Genomic DNA, 19,339 nt, shown 5'->3' on the forward strand with positions numbered 1-19,339 from the left:
GAAGTGCATTTGTGAGATCAAACACTGATGTTGGACGAGAAACAACCCCACATCATAATTCCATCTCCACCAAAACTTAACACTTGGCACAACGCAGTCAGAACAGTACCATTCTCCTGGGAACCCCCAAACACAAACTCATCCATTTGATTGTCATATGAACAAGCATGATTTGTCACTCTAGAGAAAAGGTTTCCAATACTCTAGAGTCCAGTGATGGCATGCTTTACACCACACCAAAACTTTGCATTCTGATGGAAAGCTTGGCTGCAGCTGCTGGGCCATTGAAACTCTTCATACAAAAATCTCCATGTGCAGTTCTTAAACTACTTTATCTTTAATAGCAAGGTCATCTCATGGCTGGACTTCTTCCACAGGTGGCATCGTATCACGGTACCATGCTGGAATTTACTGAGCTCCTGAGAGCAATTCATTCTTTCACAAATGTTTGCAGAAGCAGCCTGCAAACATGAGACAGGCGATTTTATTCACCTGTGGCTATGGAAGTGAATAACTTCTGGAAATATAGTGAATGTATCACACAGTGACAAAGCCCTAGGTTTTAACATTTTGTTGGGTATAGGAGTTGCACGACTCATCTCAAATCAAGTGATTTATACAACATTATTGTAGGATGTGTCCCCCCCCCACACTCTACCCCCAGGGAGCTGTGCCTTAACCATGATCTCCAATCATAACCATGTCTAACATTAGAAGTATCATAGGAGCGGATCTTGAAGAGATTTTGTCATCATCTATGTTCATCTGCTGAATTACATTCTAGCACAAAGATTGTAACCTCTGTAGAAGACACACTGATAACATTAAAGATGAATAATATCACAAAAACATACATTTTTTCTAAAGCATTACTGTGCCTCTGGCCTTATAAGAGCTTAATAAGCATGCTTCAGTGGATGCAGGCTGTTGGTAAGCCTGGTAAGGGGGGAAACCAGCAAGCAGATGCTGAGTCATGGTGATGAGAATACAGGTTATTCATCTAAAACCACTTTCCCTAAGAACTATGGCACAAATTGTTTTGTAATTTAATTTGATACAACCCCAGAAGCCAAACTTGATAATAACACCAAGAAACAGTCTAACAGGGAGAGGATGGAGCAAAGTGAAAGACTGCAGAAAGGCCTACTATGTGTAGAAAAACACAGTATGCAGGTGGTGTCTATTTGTAGCCCTTCTTAGGTGGGCAGGTGCACAGACAGACTCCCTTCCTCTCTGCTTCCTCCTGTCACGGACGAAGCTCAGGTTTAGGCACGTATTTGCGTGTCTGTTGATGTACAGTACGCCTACAGGTGTTGGAACGGTCCTCATGTGTCACTCTGCTGCATCAACTTCCACTATTCCCTTTGCATGAGTCAGTGAGATTCATTTAATTTCCTCGACACGATGCCGGGCAAATATTTTCATTTTTGTTAGCAGACAGAGATTTGATGAATGAGTGGACGGCACAAAAATCATACACAAGGCCTCTGTGTGCATGTGGGTGTGTGTGTGTTCACGCTAATGGATTTGAGGGTAAATAATTCAGTTTCACAGTGACAGAAGGGCACTGTGCATCAGTGTTAATTATTCAGCCCAGTCGTAACACAGGGGCCATATGCTCTTCACAGTATGCAGGACTTGTGATCGTGTGTGAATATTTAGACAGCGAGGACACAAAGGGGAAACTTTGCATCGCTCGTGTGCTCGAGTGCTTTGCGCGTTTCCTCTACACTCTGATTTCCCTTTAGGCTCTGTTATCAAAACCACAGAATCATGATATCTGTGTGCTAAAGGGAAGTATTTTAGCATTGTATAAGGTCATATGCGATGAAAAGAAAGGCATGACTGTAATACAGGGAGCAGGGCTGATGTATGAAATGTACGACAACAAAAGTTATTTTCACGTCACATCTATGCAAATAAGTGCTCTGAATGTTGTATGCATATTTGCTTCTACACACTTCTATGCACTCTAAAACAAGAAGCACAGTTTATACCATACTTGCCATATAAGTGCTAATGAGTATGTCCATATTTTCAGTGCTTTGTTTTCCTCGTTTCTATATTTAGCTCTCCAAGTAAATTTGCTCTCTGCGGAGACTAAGAGGATATTGAGAGCTTCTAAGAACAAGGGTCAAATTCCTTCCATGTGTCAGCAAGAAAGCTGCAACATAGACTGAAAAAGATAAACAGATCAACAGATAATTTGATTGATTTGTTATTTACGTTAAAACTATTTGTAAACATAATTCAGAATTAATGGAAAGTGACCATTTACTCTAAACCTAATGCCTTAAAAGCATTAAATTACCATGACATTCATGCTCATATGTAAACTTGATGGATGTAGCCTCCAGGTCTGTGAAGCAGTCCTAATGGCCAGATGGTGACTCTTCGTGGTAGAAAAAGTCATCTATGGTATACAAGAGTCTGAGAAAACAATTCTGCTTCTCACTTAAGTTTTTGCCTCAGGCAAGCAGTTTATAGCCTCAACAGATAGTTTCAAATCTTCTTCATTGCAGAAAAATTTGGTCATTTTGTAACTTACTGTCCTGTTTACTGTGAAATAGGCATGTCTACCTTGTGAGTGTGCAATACAATTATCAGAATGAGTTAACCAAGCTAGCTAATGCTAACATTCGCTAACGAGTTCTGCTCTCTCATCCAGTTTTCAAAGACTGCAACAGAGAAAGCGACAAACCCAAGGCTTCAAACTTGGACAATAAAAGACAGGGTTCAACACTGGCTGCAAGTATATTTTATGTACAATCTATATCTGATTGGTTTCCCCCAATATTGCCACTATATGTATGATAAAACCACACTAATAATAAATTATATCAATCCCAGGTCACCAATAGGTGGACTGTGGATTTTGATGGACAGTTTCTATTTTACTCTCTCGTATTTACAGTAAAGGTATTTTTCATCTGTGCTGCCTTTTCCTTTGTGATGGTCAATTTATGCACACAGGAAACACACAGAAAGAAACGGAGGGTTAAAGCTGAGATGGGTTTACACGTAAAATGTGGTTAAAGAAAACGAAGCAAAGAAGAAAGTCAAACTACACTTTTTAACATTTTAAATTGAGCACTTTATTTAAAGACATTTGAATTCAAAAGTTATTTTACTTGAAACGAGAAAATGACATTCTGTCATTATTATATTATTAGACTGCACGCCAGTTCATTAAAAAAAAAAAAAGAATAATAAACATTGTTGAAATAATGTTGAACGTTTTTAAGCTACTTAAAAATAAAACGTACTGGACTGTAATGTTTGTTTGAGGGAGTTTTAACTGGACCTCCTTAAATTTTAATTAAATACCCCTGATATAGAAAAGTCATGACATTATAGGACTACGTCTTAATTTCAGTTAAGTTTACAAATAATGTTGTCCGCTGAGTAAGTTCATAGGGGCGTATGGTAGAGGCAAATGTTACCATTAGTATAGCTCAGCATGCGTGTGAATTGACGTGCGTGTTCGTTTGGGCAGACAGAGGACACTCTGTCACGTGGAAGTGAGTCTGTGCAACCTCCTTTTTGGTTCACAGGACCTTTTGTTGTTTTTCTACACAGTTAAACCTCTGTTTATCACATCTGGAAAATCTATGTCAGTAAGTGTCTTTCTAGGTTCCTGCTACGATAACATTCGTTTTAGTGGGTCATGTTCTTTCCACCTGTTTTCTCCCTTACTCTGATCCATGTCTTTGCATTCTGATGAGCCAGCAAAGGCTCTCAGGCACACAAAGTGGCGCCTGACCTTCTCGGCAAACAGTGGGTAGCACACTCAATGTGTCTGTTTTACACTTGCATTAAAGGACACAGAACAGATCAAACTGTTACCGGTTAGACCTGAGAGAATATTTATTCCCTGGGCACTCAATACCGATATGACCTGATGCTTTTTAAAACTCAGAGGATTAAAAGATGCAAGTGGCTAAGACAGACATGAGAAGGACCTCCGAGGTGGATCGGGGCTGTCAGTGAGCCCTGCGGGTCCTACTGAGTGAAAGACAGTGAGCAGATCGCAGGTCATCGTTTTCTCCTTAGAGAAACAGGAGCTTTAACTACAACACATCAAAGCAGGGCATCTATCACTCTGACAAGGCAGCAGTGTATGACTGTGAGTGGGTGAAAGGGAGCGAGAGGTTGTCCTCACTGGGAAAGCTAACATGGTCAAGTACAACATTGTCATGACAGGAGATAATTCGTTCATCTGACAGCCAGAACACGGCCGAAAACTGGGTCTGACTGCAAGTAGATCAATGCCTTATCAACTAATTCATGTATAATCATTTTGAGTTGATAAATAAATAGCGATACCATCATTCTGTCACGTTGTGGTTTCTATGCGGCGAGGCATAACTTGAAAAAGATGCAAATAATTCAGCCGTGAAGCTGAAATATTTTTCTTTTAAGTGAGCCTTCTTGCATTGTTACCAGAACTGAAACTATAAATGAAAAAGTCACTCAGAGTATTTAGTACAGTATGGCTTTGTTGGTTTCCTGTGAGGGTGAATTAAATACATTCATGTTTTAAATAGGTCGAATAAAACAAGAACACTCCTAAATAGGGATCTGAACTTAAATCAACCAACAATGAAAGAAAACTGCAGTCTTAATTGTTAACATGGAGCAATGAAAGAGTCGGCCACAGAGGGCCACAGAGTTTCTTAATCTTTGAATTCAGGTGTTTTCCCATCGCCGCAGGTGCCTTTACAAGCATTTATGAAAGAATGGGTTGTTCCAAAGAGCTCACTGAATTTGATCGTAATATTGTAATAGGATACCACTGTTGGAACAAGTCAGTTCATGAACCTTCTTACCTCCAAGATATTCAACATTTAACTCAGAGTGGTACTATTGCAAGGGGTTGAGGAACCGCTCATTTAAAGTTACAGAGCGTGGTTGCCGAGTGCTGATGCACATGGTGTGTAAAAGTTACCAAAGATTTGCTGACTCGGTGACTGCAGAGCTTCAAACCCCCTGTGACATTAATATCAGCACAAACAGTTTGTGCCAGGAGCTAACGCTGACTCCTTAATCCTAACTTTTGATTTTGTTCAACATTTTTTATGCACAAACTTTAAAAGTGTTAGAGGGGGTCGAGTTTGGTGGCTTCTAGATCATGTTTCTGCATTTTGCAGATAGGTTGGGTTCGTCATACAACGACCTCCAGCTTGCCCTGGGTTCCAAGTTATAGTTCAAGTGTAAGACCATGAGTCACAGTCAGAAAAGGGTGCCCACTCTAGATTGGGAATGAGTTGCTGGCCAAAAGTGGAGGATTTTAAGTATCTTGGGGGGGTCTTGTTCAATAATAAGGGTGAGCAGAGCGGGAGATTAACAGGTGTTGGTACTGTGCCCACTTGGATGTGCACGCTATACTGGTGTGTCATGTTGAAGAGAGAGCTGAATGTGAAAGTGGAGCCGTTGATCTACGTTCCTGCCTTCACCTGTGGGAACAAGCTCTGGGTGGTGATGGAACAAATGAGACTGTGAATAGAAGTGAAATGGGCCTCCTCCATGAAGGGTGGCTGGGCTCACCTTAGAGACAGGGTGAGGAGCTCGGTCATTTGGAAGGAACTCAAAGTACAGTTGCTCTGAGAAAAAAGCAGCGGGTTGAAGCTTCAGGCTTCTGACCAGGATGGGCATATCCTACTGGGAGGATTCCCTGGTGCAGTTTCAGGACGTGCTGGAGAGATTACACATTTTGGCTGACTTGGGAACACCTTGGTGTCCCCCCAGAACAGCTGGAGGAGGTGGCCTGAGAGAGGGAAGTCTGAGTGTCCCTGATTAGACTGCAGCTCAAATGACCCAGCAGTAGCAATTTGTGTTAAATAACTAATAATATTATTACTCATTTTATTCCAGCTTAGCATCTGTTTATTGTTGTGGTAGTTTGTCCTTTTTCCCGTTCTCACCTTTACCGTTCATGCACCGCAACAAAACAGAAAAAAGGCAGGTGGAGGTCATGATAACAAAAATCTGAGTCGATGACAACTCATGAACTACAAACCTACTGCACAGAGTCTTGCAGAGAAAGAATCACCGACTGAGCTTTTCAGTCAACTTAGTGAGCACAGCTTAGTCACAAACTACTTAAAACAGAGAAGTTGTTGGTGTAGCAGATTTAAAATACCTTAAACTGCTGATCCTTTGCTGTTAGCTGTCCTTTTAGCAAATAATGCACTGCTGCTGATCAATATCCCATATAAATATTGGATCAGTGCATCACTATATTATATAACACAAATAAAACGCACAGTATAAACGTTATAAAGCAAAGATTAAAAATTTGTCGCACCTCTCGTCCAGTCAGGACATGTCGTGCCAGCTTCACTTTGGCAAAATTCCCCTTCCCAATGGTTTTGAGGAGGCGGTAATTGCCAATGTGAGGGTGCTCCTCTGTGGAGGTGAAAGAGTTGCGGCATCGTGGCAGGCTGTGACGACTCGCGGACTTTGTTGGGGGGGCTTGGGGTTCAACAAAGCCGTCCACCGAAGAGTGCTGCAGGGAAAAAAAGTGGAGATCAGCAACATCCTTTGATTTACACAGACACCAATATTATTTAAGTAGTTTTGTGGCACATTTCCAAACTGATCATTTTGCTATACAGGCAAAACATACAGAAGCAATGCAGTACTGTTAAAGCTGAACTTTGAAAGAGTAGCTTTGCCCCAATTCCAGAGTTGGTTTCACAATGAGGATCTATACAGAAGTATTTGGGGGAGAATCAAAATCTCGGTGCTTTAACGCCTTAAACCTAATGACCCTATCATTCACAGTGTAAGAGTCAATATCAGAAGAAACTGAACTTCAGACTGTGTGTCTTTGACAAAACCAGCAAAAAAAGTGTAACACACAGGCACATTTTGTGATAACAATGTTGCTGGTTCCACAGTCAAAACCAATAACAAGCGTCTCTGTGATACAGCATGTGAAGGTGAATTAGGAACAGCTTGCTATAAGTACTATGCTGGCACAGGCTATATGCAGTCTCCTCTGGTCCTCTCCTCTACAACAGCTGCTAATGTCAGTCCAGGTCAGAGATCCCATGATCCTCTGCTCCTGAGCACCACACCCAGCCAGAGAATAAAGCCTTGGTCTGGTTACCCGGGCTCCCCTGCTCCCATTTCACTGGGGAAACGCTACACCCTGCTGTGTGCGCAACACCTCAGCTAGCCTCACTGAGGGAGTGCTATGATGCATGTGTACATTTCACAGCATAAATTTATATTAAATCCCGACAAAGTCAGATGGTTTTGTTTGTAATGCCTCTTTTAGATCAGAGAAATGTGCATGTGTTGTTTTTGCAGCGGGTAAATGCCACACTAGTGCCTTTCAAGTCAATTTTAGATCGCACCTGTAATGAGGCCAGTTTGACCTTCAGCCACACAACTGTGTACACACACACACACACACACACTTGGCTTAGGTTCTCTAAATCAGCAGTGGAATATTTGGACAGGCAAATGACTCTGGGCTCTTGTGATTGATTAATGCACAAAATTTGTTTCACTTGTCCATCCATTGATCCCAGACACTGAGATGATGTCTTCAGGGGGGCAAACATGAGGCATAACACACCTGTGCACATACACACACACATTAATAAAAAAAGATGAAGAAGAAAGCCAGAAGAGAGCTACTTCTGTTTTGCTGCACTTAAAGCCACTTGTCTTTCTGAGTAATAAGCTGTTATGCAATGCAGTTCAGCTGCAAGTGGGCCCTGGGGCTGCGTGCTGGAGTCGAACAGAGGGAGCCTGGGCTGGCTGGCTACTGCCAGTGATGCTGAGGCAGTGCTTTAATAGCCACCCAGAAGTCTGTGTCTGTGTCTGAGAGTGCAGCATTAGACAGACAGTTACATTAGCACTCCTATGAGCTGATGCATTACTGAACACTGGCAGATCATTGTTCAGTAATGTATCGGACAATGAGAGCGAGAGAGGACCGATGTCTTCATGTAAAAGTTAACAATAGGGTTTGTTAAGTTATGCAACTTTGCTGAAGAGGAAATGCCTTTTTTCACTTGAATTTTAACCACCTCAACATGACAACCCGGGCAAACACGTGCTCAGAAATATAGAGGCAAAATAAAAGCCCTCTCTGTAAGTCTATGAATAGGTCAACCATTAAAAAAAACAAAAAAGACTGCCTGCAGCCTTAAAGGAGGCTTCTGTTTCCAGGAAAGAAAGAAAAAAATCAGACGAACCCAGATATGTCACAGCCTGTCAGCACACTCACACACAGACACACACACAGAGGAGCAGCCCTCATCTGTTCTGATCTCTGAAGAGCTACATTATTGTGGATGTGCGCGCCATAATTGGGAGTGGGTGGTCGTTCATAAACATTCCTCCACACGGCGCATGAGAAATCTCCTGTGATTAATTCAAGTCGTTCTTCGCCCTGTTGTCTGCGTGTTGGTTCGCTGAACAACAACACGCTGCCTCCTCCTCAGCAGCACCGAGCGTGCTCCTACAGCAGGGCCCGATAGGTTATGGATGTTACATTGCGATGCTACCGAGCCTTGCAATTGAAAAGTAGGGCAACATCCCCCCCTCTCACACACACCCTATATATTGACGTCGTGGACTAGAAAATACCCCCCCCAGCTGCACGAGTGGAGCAACACCATTTTCTCACAGGCCACACAGACACCTCATTCTCAGTGTTAACATTCAAGCCTCGCTTGTGCCATTAAAAGCGGCATAATACTGACGCAGTGCGTTGTTCAGGGTAGCCTTGTTGTGTAGAGAGAGCGAGGCAGTCACAGCCGGGCCGCACTTTTATTCTAAGCTATTTCTACGCTCCATGCTTTCATTCCCATCAGAAGGGAGGGGGGGTGAAAAAAAGCTGCTGTGCTCATTGGTCGAGTCACTCTGCAACACTGTAGCCTCACGAAGAGCTGCCATTAACCTGCACCGGCCAGTGCGCAAAATAACCACATCCCCGGGTCGTTACCACTCCGTCCCCACGCCCGGTATCGCTCAGGTGTCTCCGGACAGCTGCACTTACGTTCTCGGTGTCACGCTCGTTCACTGTGGGCAATGGCGTTCTGGTCGACATCTTGTGTGCTTCATAGGCCGCTCAGCGATGCGGCGGGCTGGGTAGAGCAAAAGCAGACACGGCGCGGTCCGTGAGGGAGAGCGGCGCCTCTGTTCTTCTCTACATCCCCTGTGAACACCGCAAATAGCGGCCCTTTTACCGCAGCATAGCGCACACAGGGCCCCGCCGGCACGCCAGATTTTCTTATCGGCTTTGTACACTTCCCTTCAGGTAGGCTAGTGGCAGACAGAAAAGGAGGAAAGAGAGAGACTGGGAGAGGGAGCGAGCGGGAGGGAGAGAGAGAGCGAGAGAGAGAGAGGGGGGCAGGCCAGGAAGATGCGTCGGTAGCGGACGGGTCTGCGCAGCTCATCTCAAACCTCCCACCAGGAAGGATGATGGGATCTCTCGCCCTCTCTCTCTCTCTCGTGCACATACACTCTCTTTGTCTGCTCCAGAGCTCATCATTCAAGTCACCAGAAAGCAGTTAAGGGCACAGTTGGAACAGTCACCGGCAGATTTAGACCAAATCCAGCTACAGGGAGTGTGCTGCCTGCCAAACAGGTCTACACTGCTACTGAACAATGCCCTAAAACCTGACAGTGGCTGTACAGACGTATTTTATCACGCAGTATCGTAGAGATGTTGAGGTAGACTCACTAAATAAGTGGCTCAAATGTGGCTGGAACAATATAAATTAAATGGCTTATTTCTGTTATTTTATGCTATGGGTTTTAATTTAGTGCTTACTCCATGATGGGTTTGAAGAAGACAATGAGTTGGAGAGGCCTAGTTTAGGGATAACGCCCGTGTCACGGTATGAACTGGGCAGACTTTGCCATCTGTCGGAGAGTTACAGCACTGCACCCGTCATTGTTCTACTTAATCCTAAAATTGCAACAGCTATTTTTTATTTTAATTTTTTTTTTGAGTGATCAGAGAGCAAATATATGAACAACCTTTAGATTCCTAGAGACATATTTTGAATTTTTCATGCTTTTACCTTTTTTTTGTTTGTTTTTTAGGGGTGTGGTTGTGACAGTGCGCACGCAGATGTGCGTGCGGAGTTCTTCCACTAGGGGTCATTATACGCCTGCAGTATCCTTCATATTTCCTTCGTGCAACCCCAAACAAACGCCATGCCGTTGCTCGTTGATTTGCTTTCATCCTCCGAGTACATTAACATGTCATAATGTGATTGGGGAATAAGCAGGGCGGCAGGCGTTAAAGTCCATTAATGAGTCTCTTGTATGAGATGTCGTGGCTTCTTTGTCTCTGCAGTAATATTGTGGAATTCAGGCAGACAATCGCATCTCACTGGATGTTACACGATTGATGATTTGTCTCACACAGTGTGTCACAATAACTGATAGATACAGAACATGAAAGCCGTCGAGAACATTAAGCCTGTTTTGGAGGTTTTGAGGAATCTGTAGGTTGTTAGTTTTAGTGTTTGCCACTTCCATAACAGTTCAAAACGCCTTCCTCTGTAGTCACATTAGAATGTTCAGATAAATGTCACTGAAACATGCTTTGCCTTTAATATATTTATGTATGTGTTTTGTTAGCAGTATCCAAATAATATGCAAAGAGATAAGGCGGTTCAGTGTAACCAAATGGGTCTAACACAGAATCTTGGCATGTAGATGGGCATTTTTGGAATTCTGCATCTTATCCCAGCATGGATCCAATCCCAGCATAGCAGATCTTATCCCCTCTGAGCCTTAACAACTTGGACCAGCTCAATTATTTCAGCCGAACACATCCTCTTACTACTGATAGTGAGATTTTTGGCAGGGTTATTCTGGGATCTATTTTAGATACAATTATTGAATTTTATTTGTGTTGAATTCAATTTGTATTTATGTTCATCAGAATGACTGAACAGTTCCCCTGGAGAGTTTAAACAGGAAAACACCCAAACCGATAATAATTCATGGTTTTCTTTTTGATCTGAGCTCCAAAGTGTTTTTCTTCTCTGCGCTGAAACATCCTAGGAGCACGCTCCGTTCCTGCCTGGGATTTGCATTCTACCTGAGTTGCACTCCTGAGGAATGTAATGGGCACTGACACCGGTTTAATGAGTGCATGTACACCCAAGGCCAAATGCAATTACATGCTCTCACAGGCAACTATCAAAAAAGAGGCAGCTGTTAACAGCCATTCATCGCGGATGGTCATGCAGCTAACTGTATTTGCAGGACAGGGGGTGAGAGGAAAGAGTAGGAAGACAGAGAAAGAGGGGGAGAGAGGCTAAACTCATTATAAGAGCGATAGTGGAATAGCATCTGTCATCACTGGCAGTTTACCATATCTCCTTTTCCCTGACTCAGTCTCACCAGTGAGAGTCAAGCCATGCAGCCTCTCCAGTCAGTAAAAATGTTTGCCACACATCCTGCAGAAGTGTGGGAAATAACAGGAACTGCTTCTCAAAAAAGAAGATGTTTTATAAAGTTTTGCATGCGCCCCAGTATGTGCCTCTCATGCACTGCTATTATGTGATGTAAAAAAAAATCAACAGCATTTTTCTTTAAATCCTTAAAGGCCTTCCAAATATCTAGGTTATTGAAACTGGTAGACTTGACACGGTTCAACCTGTGTCAGGTCTTGTCCTGTGTCAACAACAAGAGGTTTTAAACTTTTTTTCCTTCAGTATATGCAGTTCTATTCCCCAAGATTTTCATGTGTAACACAGTTATATATTACTGCTTCTATAGGAATTAAGAGAATAAGTAGGAGTCATATCCTGCTCACCAAATGCACTTGATTAATTGATCATCAGCAAGTGTGACTGTGTCCACAAAAGCAAAAGTTTTGGCAGTTTGCTGGTCCAGAGCATTCAAGTGTGTGTAAACACAATGCCACATTCTTACCAGGAATGGACATCCCAGGAAATTCTCCTCAAGGTCAGAGTGTGCAACAATTCAAGCAACTGCAAAAAACCCAAGAGCTACATTTTTGACTCTACAGACCTCGGCTAGCATGTTAAATGTTAACAAGTCGACAAATACTGAACAAGTATGGGTTGTTTGGAAAAGCTGTCAAGAGAAAGCCTCTTCTTTCTAAAAGGAAAATAGCAGCATAGCTTATATTTGCAAATTTGCATCTGAACAAACTATAAGATGTCTTTGGACAGACGAGACCAAAGTGGAGATGTTTGACCATAATGCACAACGCCACTGCTGGTGAAAACCGAAAATGGCATATGAGTTATAAAGCACCTGCCCACCTTGCAGTCACTGAGTCGACTGTGAACTTCTCTGTATTGTAAGTGTGAGGCCATCTGTCTAACAGCTTGGCCAAAACTGGCTGAGGCAACAGGACAATGATCTCAAGCATAAGAACAAATCTACAAGATAATGTTTAGAATCAATGTGCTGCGGTGACCCGAAGTCCTCAGCTCAACTGAAATGCTTAAAAAAGCCGTGCATAACAAATGCCTGCAAACCTCAATGAACTGAAGCAATGTTGTAAAGAAGAGTGAGCCAAAATTCCTCCACAATGTGGAGGAATTTTGGCTCACTCTTTATCTATTTGAAAGCCATACAGAAAACAGTTTACTTCAAGTTACTCTTGCTAAAGGTGGTTCTACAAGCTACTGAATCATGCGGTGTAAGTTTTTCACAGGAATGCATAGAGTCCTGTAAAAACTTTACATAATAACTTTATCTTCTAAATTGCTTTTCTCCCAGTGTGTGCTCTACAGTAGCTCTAATCACTGCGTTTACCTAAAACACGCAAACGTATTACAAATGAAAAAAAGTGATCTGCAGACATTCCTGCTTTAAAACCTGTTAACTGCACACCTTACAAGGCAGAGCTTGCACTCCTGCTGTCTGCTCTGACAAGTCAATAAAACCCACTGGTATGCTGAACATTTTTGGAAGGCAACAAAGATATGGGGCTGCAGTGGAATTTGATCAGGCAGGGATCCATCCTTCTGTTCATTACAGAGATTTCCAGCAGTAACACACCCTCCAGGTGAGTACACCTCGACCTGAGGAAAAGTATTACTGACTGGCACACCAAGAGCTCATGCCCACCCTTGGCCTACCCTCACCTGCCTGTCTTTGTGGCTGTCACACAAGCATGTGTTCACGCCCTGGGAAGGCTGGCAGGGAAGTAGAAATTATGAAAACAGTTGAAAATCCAGGGCAGATGTCAAGCAACACAGTAGGATGGATGAAATTGGGTGTAAGTGAGTGCAAGCTCAAGACAAATATGCAAAGTTGTGAATTTTCACAATCATGGTGAGCAGTTTTCTATAAATTTTCCTGCAGGTCTGTTTTACAGGCTCATTCGTACAGTTATACTTTAGATAATTACACTGCTCAGGTTAGTGTAAATAATAATATGTGGTCACCAGTCTACATCACTAGCCACTTTATTAAGTATACCTGTTCAACTGCTCCACGTTGAACAGGTGTACCTAATATTCAGCCAATCACATGGCAGCAGCTCCATGCATTTCACCACGTAGACATGGACAGATAACCTGGTTAAGTTCAAACTGAGCATCAAAAGGGGGGAGAAAGGTGATTTAAGTCACTTTGGTTGTTGCTGGTCTGACTGTTTCAGAAAAAGAGAATTTTTCTGGGTGCCTTGTTGATTCCAGTGGTCAGAGGAAAATGGCCAGACTGTTTTGAGCTGATAGGAAAGCTGAAAGTGATGCAGAAAAGCAACATGTTGAACCGTAAGCAGATGAGCCACAGCAGCAGAAGACCAAACTGGGTGCCACTCCTGGTTGCTAAGAACAAGAAATCGAGGCATAAACAACATGAAAGCATGGATCCATCGTGCTTTTTGTCTAAAGTTCAGACTGTTGGTGTTGTTGTAATTGTGTGATATATATTTTCTAGGAACACTTTGGGCTCCTTAGTACCAATAGAGTATCATTTAAACACCACAGCCTTCCTGAGTATTTTTGCTGATCATGCCCATCCATTTATGATCACATCTTCTGATGGTTGCTTCGAGAATGATAATGTGCTATGTCACAAAGCTCAAATCATCTCAAACTGGTTTCTTGAGCATGGCAGTGTGTTTGCTGTACTTAAATGACTTCGGTAGTCATCAGATGTTAGTGCAGTAGAGCACCTTTGGGATGTGGTGGAACAGGGTATTTAAATGTGGATGTGCAGCCTACAAATCTGCAGCAACTGTGTGATGCTATCATGTCAGTATGGACCAAAATCTCTGAGGAATGTTTCCAGCATTTTGTTGAATCAGCACCACAAAGAATTAAGGCAGTTCTGAAGACAAAAAGTGGGACCAACCCAGTACTAGCAAGGCATACCTAATGAAGTGGGTGTTAATGTGCTGTTTATTGTGATAGAGATAGGTGTAAAATGATGTGCTGTCCTAAAGATTGCAACAGCACTTACTGGAAAATGAAAGACGTGCCAATCAAGGATAGTCTGCACATGCCCACACAGTCTGCAGAAGTCTGTTAAGGCAGTGGAAGTGAAAACACCAGTGTAGATGGAGAACAGGGAGTTTATTTGAGCATTTATACTATACAGAACAAACATCAGGGGAGCTACTCCTTCTCCACAGTGTGGTAAGGGCTGCGGAATGACAAAGTGTACATCTTCCTCCAGAAAACGTCTTCAGTTTCTCCGCACATTCTCAGAAAACATAACAAGTCATATATTTTATTGCAGCATGTCATTTTTCAAATGTTTGTCTCTTTCTATTTCCGTGCATGACCTGGTAGCTTTTTTAGCTTTTTCTCTCCTGCCAGCAATTTAAATATGTGTGCTTGGCCAGTGTGCGTGTATACTCAGAGCATTAGCAACATATCAAAACTCCTCCGGATAAAGAAACATTTTCATGAAATTATCTGTGGCCACAAATGATGCATTCCAGGTCCAAGATATTTCCTCTTTTGGCCCAGCAGCTAATGTTAAACACTGTGCCGAGGAGAAATCTAAACTTTTCCCCTGTTATGAACTCGTATTCTAAAAGGTAGTGCCATTTACTGTTACTGTACTTGGGGATAATTATCATCCTTGCATATCATGTTTTCCCTTGTAATTATGTCATAATTCAAAGGCTTCCCTGGTGAGCTAAAAACGGTCAGGTGCGTCATCATATAACAAACTCTTCTCTGAGGACTGGGCCTATTAATTGTCAGGATATAATTACATTCACAACACCCCGAGGGCCCGTTTCATTCAGTCATCTCGGAGTTACTGCTCCAAACTATAATTAGAGAATGTAATCACACAGGTATGGACCTCCAGGATTTATTTTTCAGCCCGACTGAAGGCTTATTGAAACGACATCTGTGGTTGGGTACCAGGCAAGGAGTGTTTATGGCCTGGCACGTTTTCAACAGCCACATGCAGTGGCACTAAGCAGCATACCACACCAGCACAATTTACATAAACAGATATGCACACATTGGATGGGCGGTTCTGCTAATTAGTTTGAGTGTGTACATTCTTGTTGGATGAGTGGTTTCTTGAGTGGCATGCGTCTATATTATATGAATGCCCTTGTGTGGTTGTGCCACTCTCCCGTGGCACCTTTTGCCAGTGTTAACAACTGACCTCATCCTATTATGCGTTTCCAATCTCAAAGCCATCCAATAAACTACTCATTTCTCACCTCTTCATGCACTCGCTTTCACCATCAAAACACCTCTTACCTCTCTCCCTGGCACCCAAAACAGGCCGGGGAGAACATAAAGTGACAGCACCATATGGAGTGACTTTGCGTGATTTCCCAGTAATATGCGATAAATTATTGAGGTTCAACTGCATTTTTTCCCGTTGTGAAGCTAGGGAATACCAAAATTTGTGTAGTGCTGCTTCACACACACCATTTGTGCAGTTAGGGGTTTAGTTGTATTTGGTTCTTTATGGCCTCACTAGTGCCATGGCTTCAGTGACTTGGACTGAAATATTTGTTAACGACAGAATACCTGCAAAACAAGAGACGATACAGTCAGCCTAAGCTGTACTTTCTTTTCTTTTTCTTTTAAGGGACATAGAAAAAGTGGCATTCACACAAAGTAAAGTCCTTTTCTAAAGCACTGATTTTAGCAGTTTGTCCATTGATGTCTTTGCTTTTTGGAATTATATTTTAATGAGAAAGTGGATGTATGAATGCAACACTGAGAAATAGATGCATAATTATTAGTGCCTACTAACATGAACATCAGTTCATTAAAATGTTAAAAAAAAAAAAAATGCGCACAGCGCTGTAATTATTTTTTGGATGAAATTTGGTATTGTAACCATAGAGTATGTATAAAAGAAATCTTCATATTTTGAAGCCCCAGTTTTGGCATTTTAAAAAATATTTGTTTATTTATTCCTTTTGGAGCCAAAAGTGAGTTTATTTAGGTACTAAATTACCAAAGCAAGCATGGTCAGAAACATAAACTGTACCGATGCAACACATGTCTGCTAATTTATGCTCAGTAACACCAGTAGGTGGCTAGAATCAGTAAAGGTGAATTCTAGCAGACCGACAGAAACTGACTTCAGCAGCCAGTGTCAGCCCACCTGTCATTCAAAACAGCCACATCCCTAGCTTTATGCCACACATATCTATATTAGTTACTATACAACATCACCCACAAAACACTGCTGAGGGGTCCAGTTTAGTCTGATTTAAAAACATCAAGATGGCAGTGACCATGTGGCTGTATCCATCTTTTATATAAAGTCTATATGACTTTTTATATAAAGTCTATAGTCTTCCAGACCATCTCCGAGGCAAGCTTTCCCAGATGAATGTGCCTGATCCCATCTGCCGGTGGATCACTGACTTCCTGACGGACAGGAAGCAGCATGTGAGGCTGGGAAAGAATGTCTCGGACTCCCGGACCATCAGCACCGGCTCCCCTCAGGGCTGTGTTCTTTCTCCCCTGCTCTTCTCCCTGTATACTAACTGCTGCACCTCCACCCACCAGTCTGTCAAGCTAATCAAGTTTGCAGATGACACCACCATTATTGGACTCATCTCGGACGGGGATGAGTCTGCCTACAGGAGGGAGGTTGAACGTTTGGTGTCCTGGTGCAGCCACAACAACCTGGTGCTGAATGCCCAGAAGACAGTGGAGATTATTGTGGACTTCAGGAAGCACACAGCTCCACTCCCCCCCATCATCCTGACTGACACCCCCATCACCTCTGTGGACTCATTCCGCTTCCTGGGTACCACCATCACCCAGGACCTGAAGTGGGAGCCCACCATCACCTCCGTCATTAAGAAAGCCCAGCAGAGGATGTACTTCCTGAGGCAGCTGAAGAAATTCAACCTGCCAACACGGACGATGATGCAGTTCTACACTGCAATCATCGAGTCCATCCTCACCTCCTCCATCACCGTGTGGTACGCTGGAGCCACTATCAGGGACAAACAGAGACTGCAGCGTGTTGTGCGCTCTGCTGAGAAGGTGATTGGCTGCAGACTCCCATCTCTGCAGGACCTGTACACCTCCAGGACACTGGGGCGCGCAGCTCGGATCTCAGCTGACCCTTCTTACCCTGGACACAGTCTGTTTGACCTTCTCCCCTCAGGCAGGAGGCTCCGGTCCATTCGCACCAGAACCTCTCGCCATAAGAACAGTTCCTTCCCCTCTGCTGTTGAACACATGAACAATAACCGTATGACTGTTCCCACCACCCCACATGACCCTACGCTGTGTTCACTGCATCATTCCATGTTTGGCACTGATCACCACCTGCACTCATGTATATATCATGTATATATCTATCTATCTACTTAGCACTTTTAATTCTTATTCTAATTTTTATTTTCATGTCTATTTAAGCTTAATTTATAACAGTATTTATAACAGTATGTTTGCACTGAAGCACTGCAGCAATTTCCTAATGTTGTAAACCCGCTCAACATTTGGCAATAAAACCCTTTCTGATTCTGATTCTGATAACATTGGGTTTTTATTTTTGTTCATGAGTGGCTTTTAAAGGCTGGAAGTTTCTGCTTGTTGTGCCATCGATGAAAAAACAAACAAACAAAAAAACATGTATTATGAACATAGCGGACTTACTGCTGCTAACACATTATTGTTGCTACATGTTTGGAAGCCAATGTAAACTCTCTTGCTGTTAAAACACCTTCAGTTCATTGTGTTACAGATGTCACAAAATCACATGATATGGAACTAACCGTATAAATTTATTATATATTCTAAAATAAAATTTCTACATTTTTGTCAGCTGTCCATTTGTGCTCAGAGGCTTTCTGGTGGATTTAGAGGCTGGGAAGACAACTGAACTCACTGAGTGCTTCTGCTTTACATTATCATGCTGGACGTAAGACATTAAGGGATAGTAAATCAAGGCCATGGAGTGATGCATAAGGTTAGCAACAGTTCTCAAATAAAACTATTCAAACCCTGACTTATTGGTATTAAGGAGACCAAAGTGTGGCAAACAAGTTATGAAAAAAACAGCAAGAAAGAGGGGGCAGCTATTGCATCACTGGAATATTGTATGGAGGAGATGACAGAGGATAACAAACTTGGTGAACTTTCATGACTTTTTCCTTTTGTGTGATCTTCAGCCAGTGGCTTTGGCTTTGATCAGTTCAATAAATTTAACAATGATTAATGAAATGTCTAGCTATATGCAAGGAGATTAAGTTAATTAGCCTGTTACCCTGAGTGGAATATTAATCAAGAACAAGAACCTGAATATGTTGCTCTTCTGATGAGGTTCGGCTCCGGTTTAGTCACAGAAAAAGTGGGTGAGCAATGTTTTCTCATGGGGGTTGAATCATGCATGTACAGCAAAAACACAACTCCAATGAGTGGGGAGCTAAAGATGGGGTTTGGGGAACAATGACACATCATGTATCATCTTACATGTCCCATTGCTGCTCTGACTAAAGCTCTAGACAGCAGCGTGATTGAGTAACAACTTACCATAAAACCCCTCCCAACCAATTTTACATCTAAATATGATGTGTGTGTGTTTGTGTGTGCAGGCTTCGTAGTCGTCCCTGAGCACACGTTTACTCAACACAGCATATTACCGTATCCCCTCTGGATCTCCTTAAATAAGATAGATATGATGGCTACGGCATCATGTTCACTGCATTTATCATTGTTAAATTCAGATGAAATCATCCTCACGTTTTCCCTAAATCACGAGGGGAGCAGCAGAGCATTTCATCCAGCCGCTGCTTTTTCCATTACAATATATGTGAAGTCAGAAAATGTTTACTTTGGTGCGTGACTCTTGCGATTAGTTTTCACACATCTTAAAGCTGTTCCTCTGTGCTGTTGGGCAAAAAAAGAGAGAACAACCTGGC

The 19,339-nt window shown here is 42.6% G+C and overlaps 1 protein-coding gene across 4 annotated transcripts in view; it reads right to left on the bottom strand.

Moving 5' to 3' along the window:
* The window catches only part of mark1 (MAP/microtubule affinity-regulating kinase 1), a 36,289-nt gene extending 26,888 nt beyond the window's left edge, over positions 1-9,401 (bottom strand). For 3 of the 4 annotated variants that reach the window (XM_085296789.1, XM_085296788.1, XM_085296787.1), the window contains exons 1-2: positions 9,020-9,400; positions 6,308-6,508 (exon numbers count right to left, since the gene is read on the bottom strand). In XM_085296789.1, the coding sequence (XP_085152915.1) occupies positions 6,308-6,508; positions 9,020-9,070 (252 nt within the window). In that variant the 5' untranslated portion in view covers positions 9,071-9,400. Of the gene's footprint in view, positions 1-6,307; positions 6,509-9,019 lie in introns of all 4 variants that reach the window. The other variant, XM_085296786.1, reaches the window with a different exon arrangement.
* Between the last annotated feature and the right edge of the window lie 9,938 nt (positions 9,402-19,339).

The sequence above is a fragment of the Mchenga conophoros genome, linkage group LG13 (genome assembly GCF_057382185.1).
Source record: "Mchenga conophoros isolate Kocher_MC1m ecotype Shallow Benthic linkage group LG13, M_conophoros_male_GT1.1, whole genome shotgun sequence".
NCBI lineage: Eukaryota > Metazoa > Chordata > Actinopteri > Cichliformes > Cichlidae > Mchenga > Mchenga conophoros.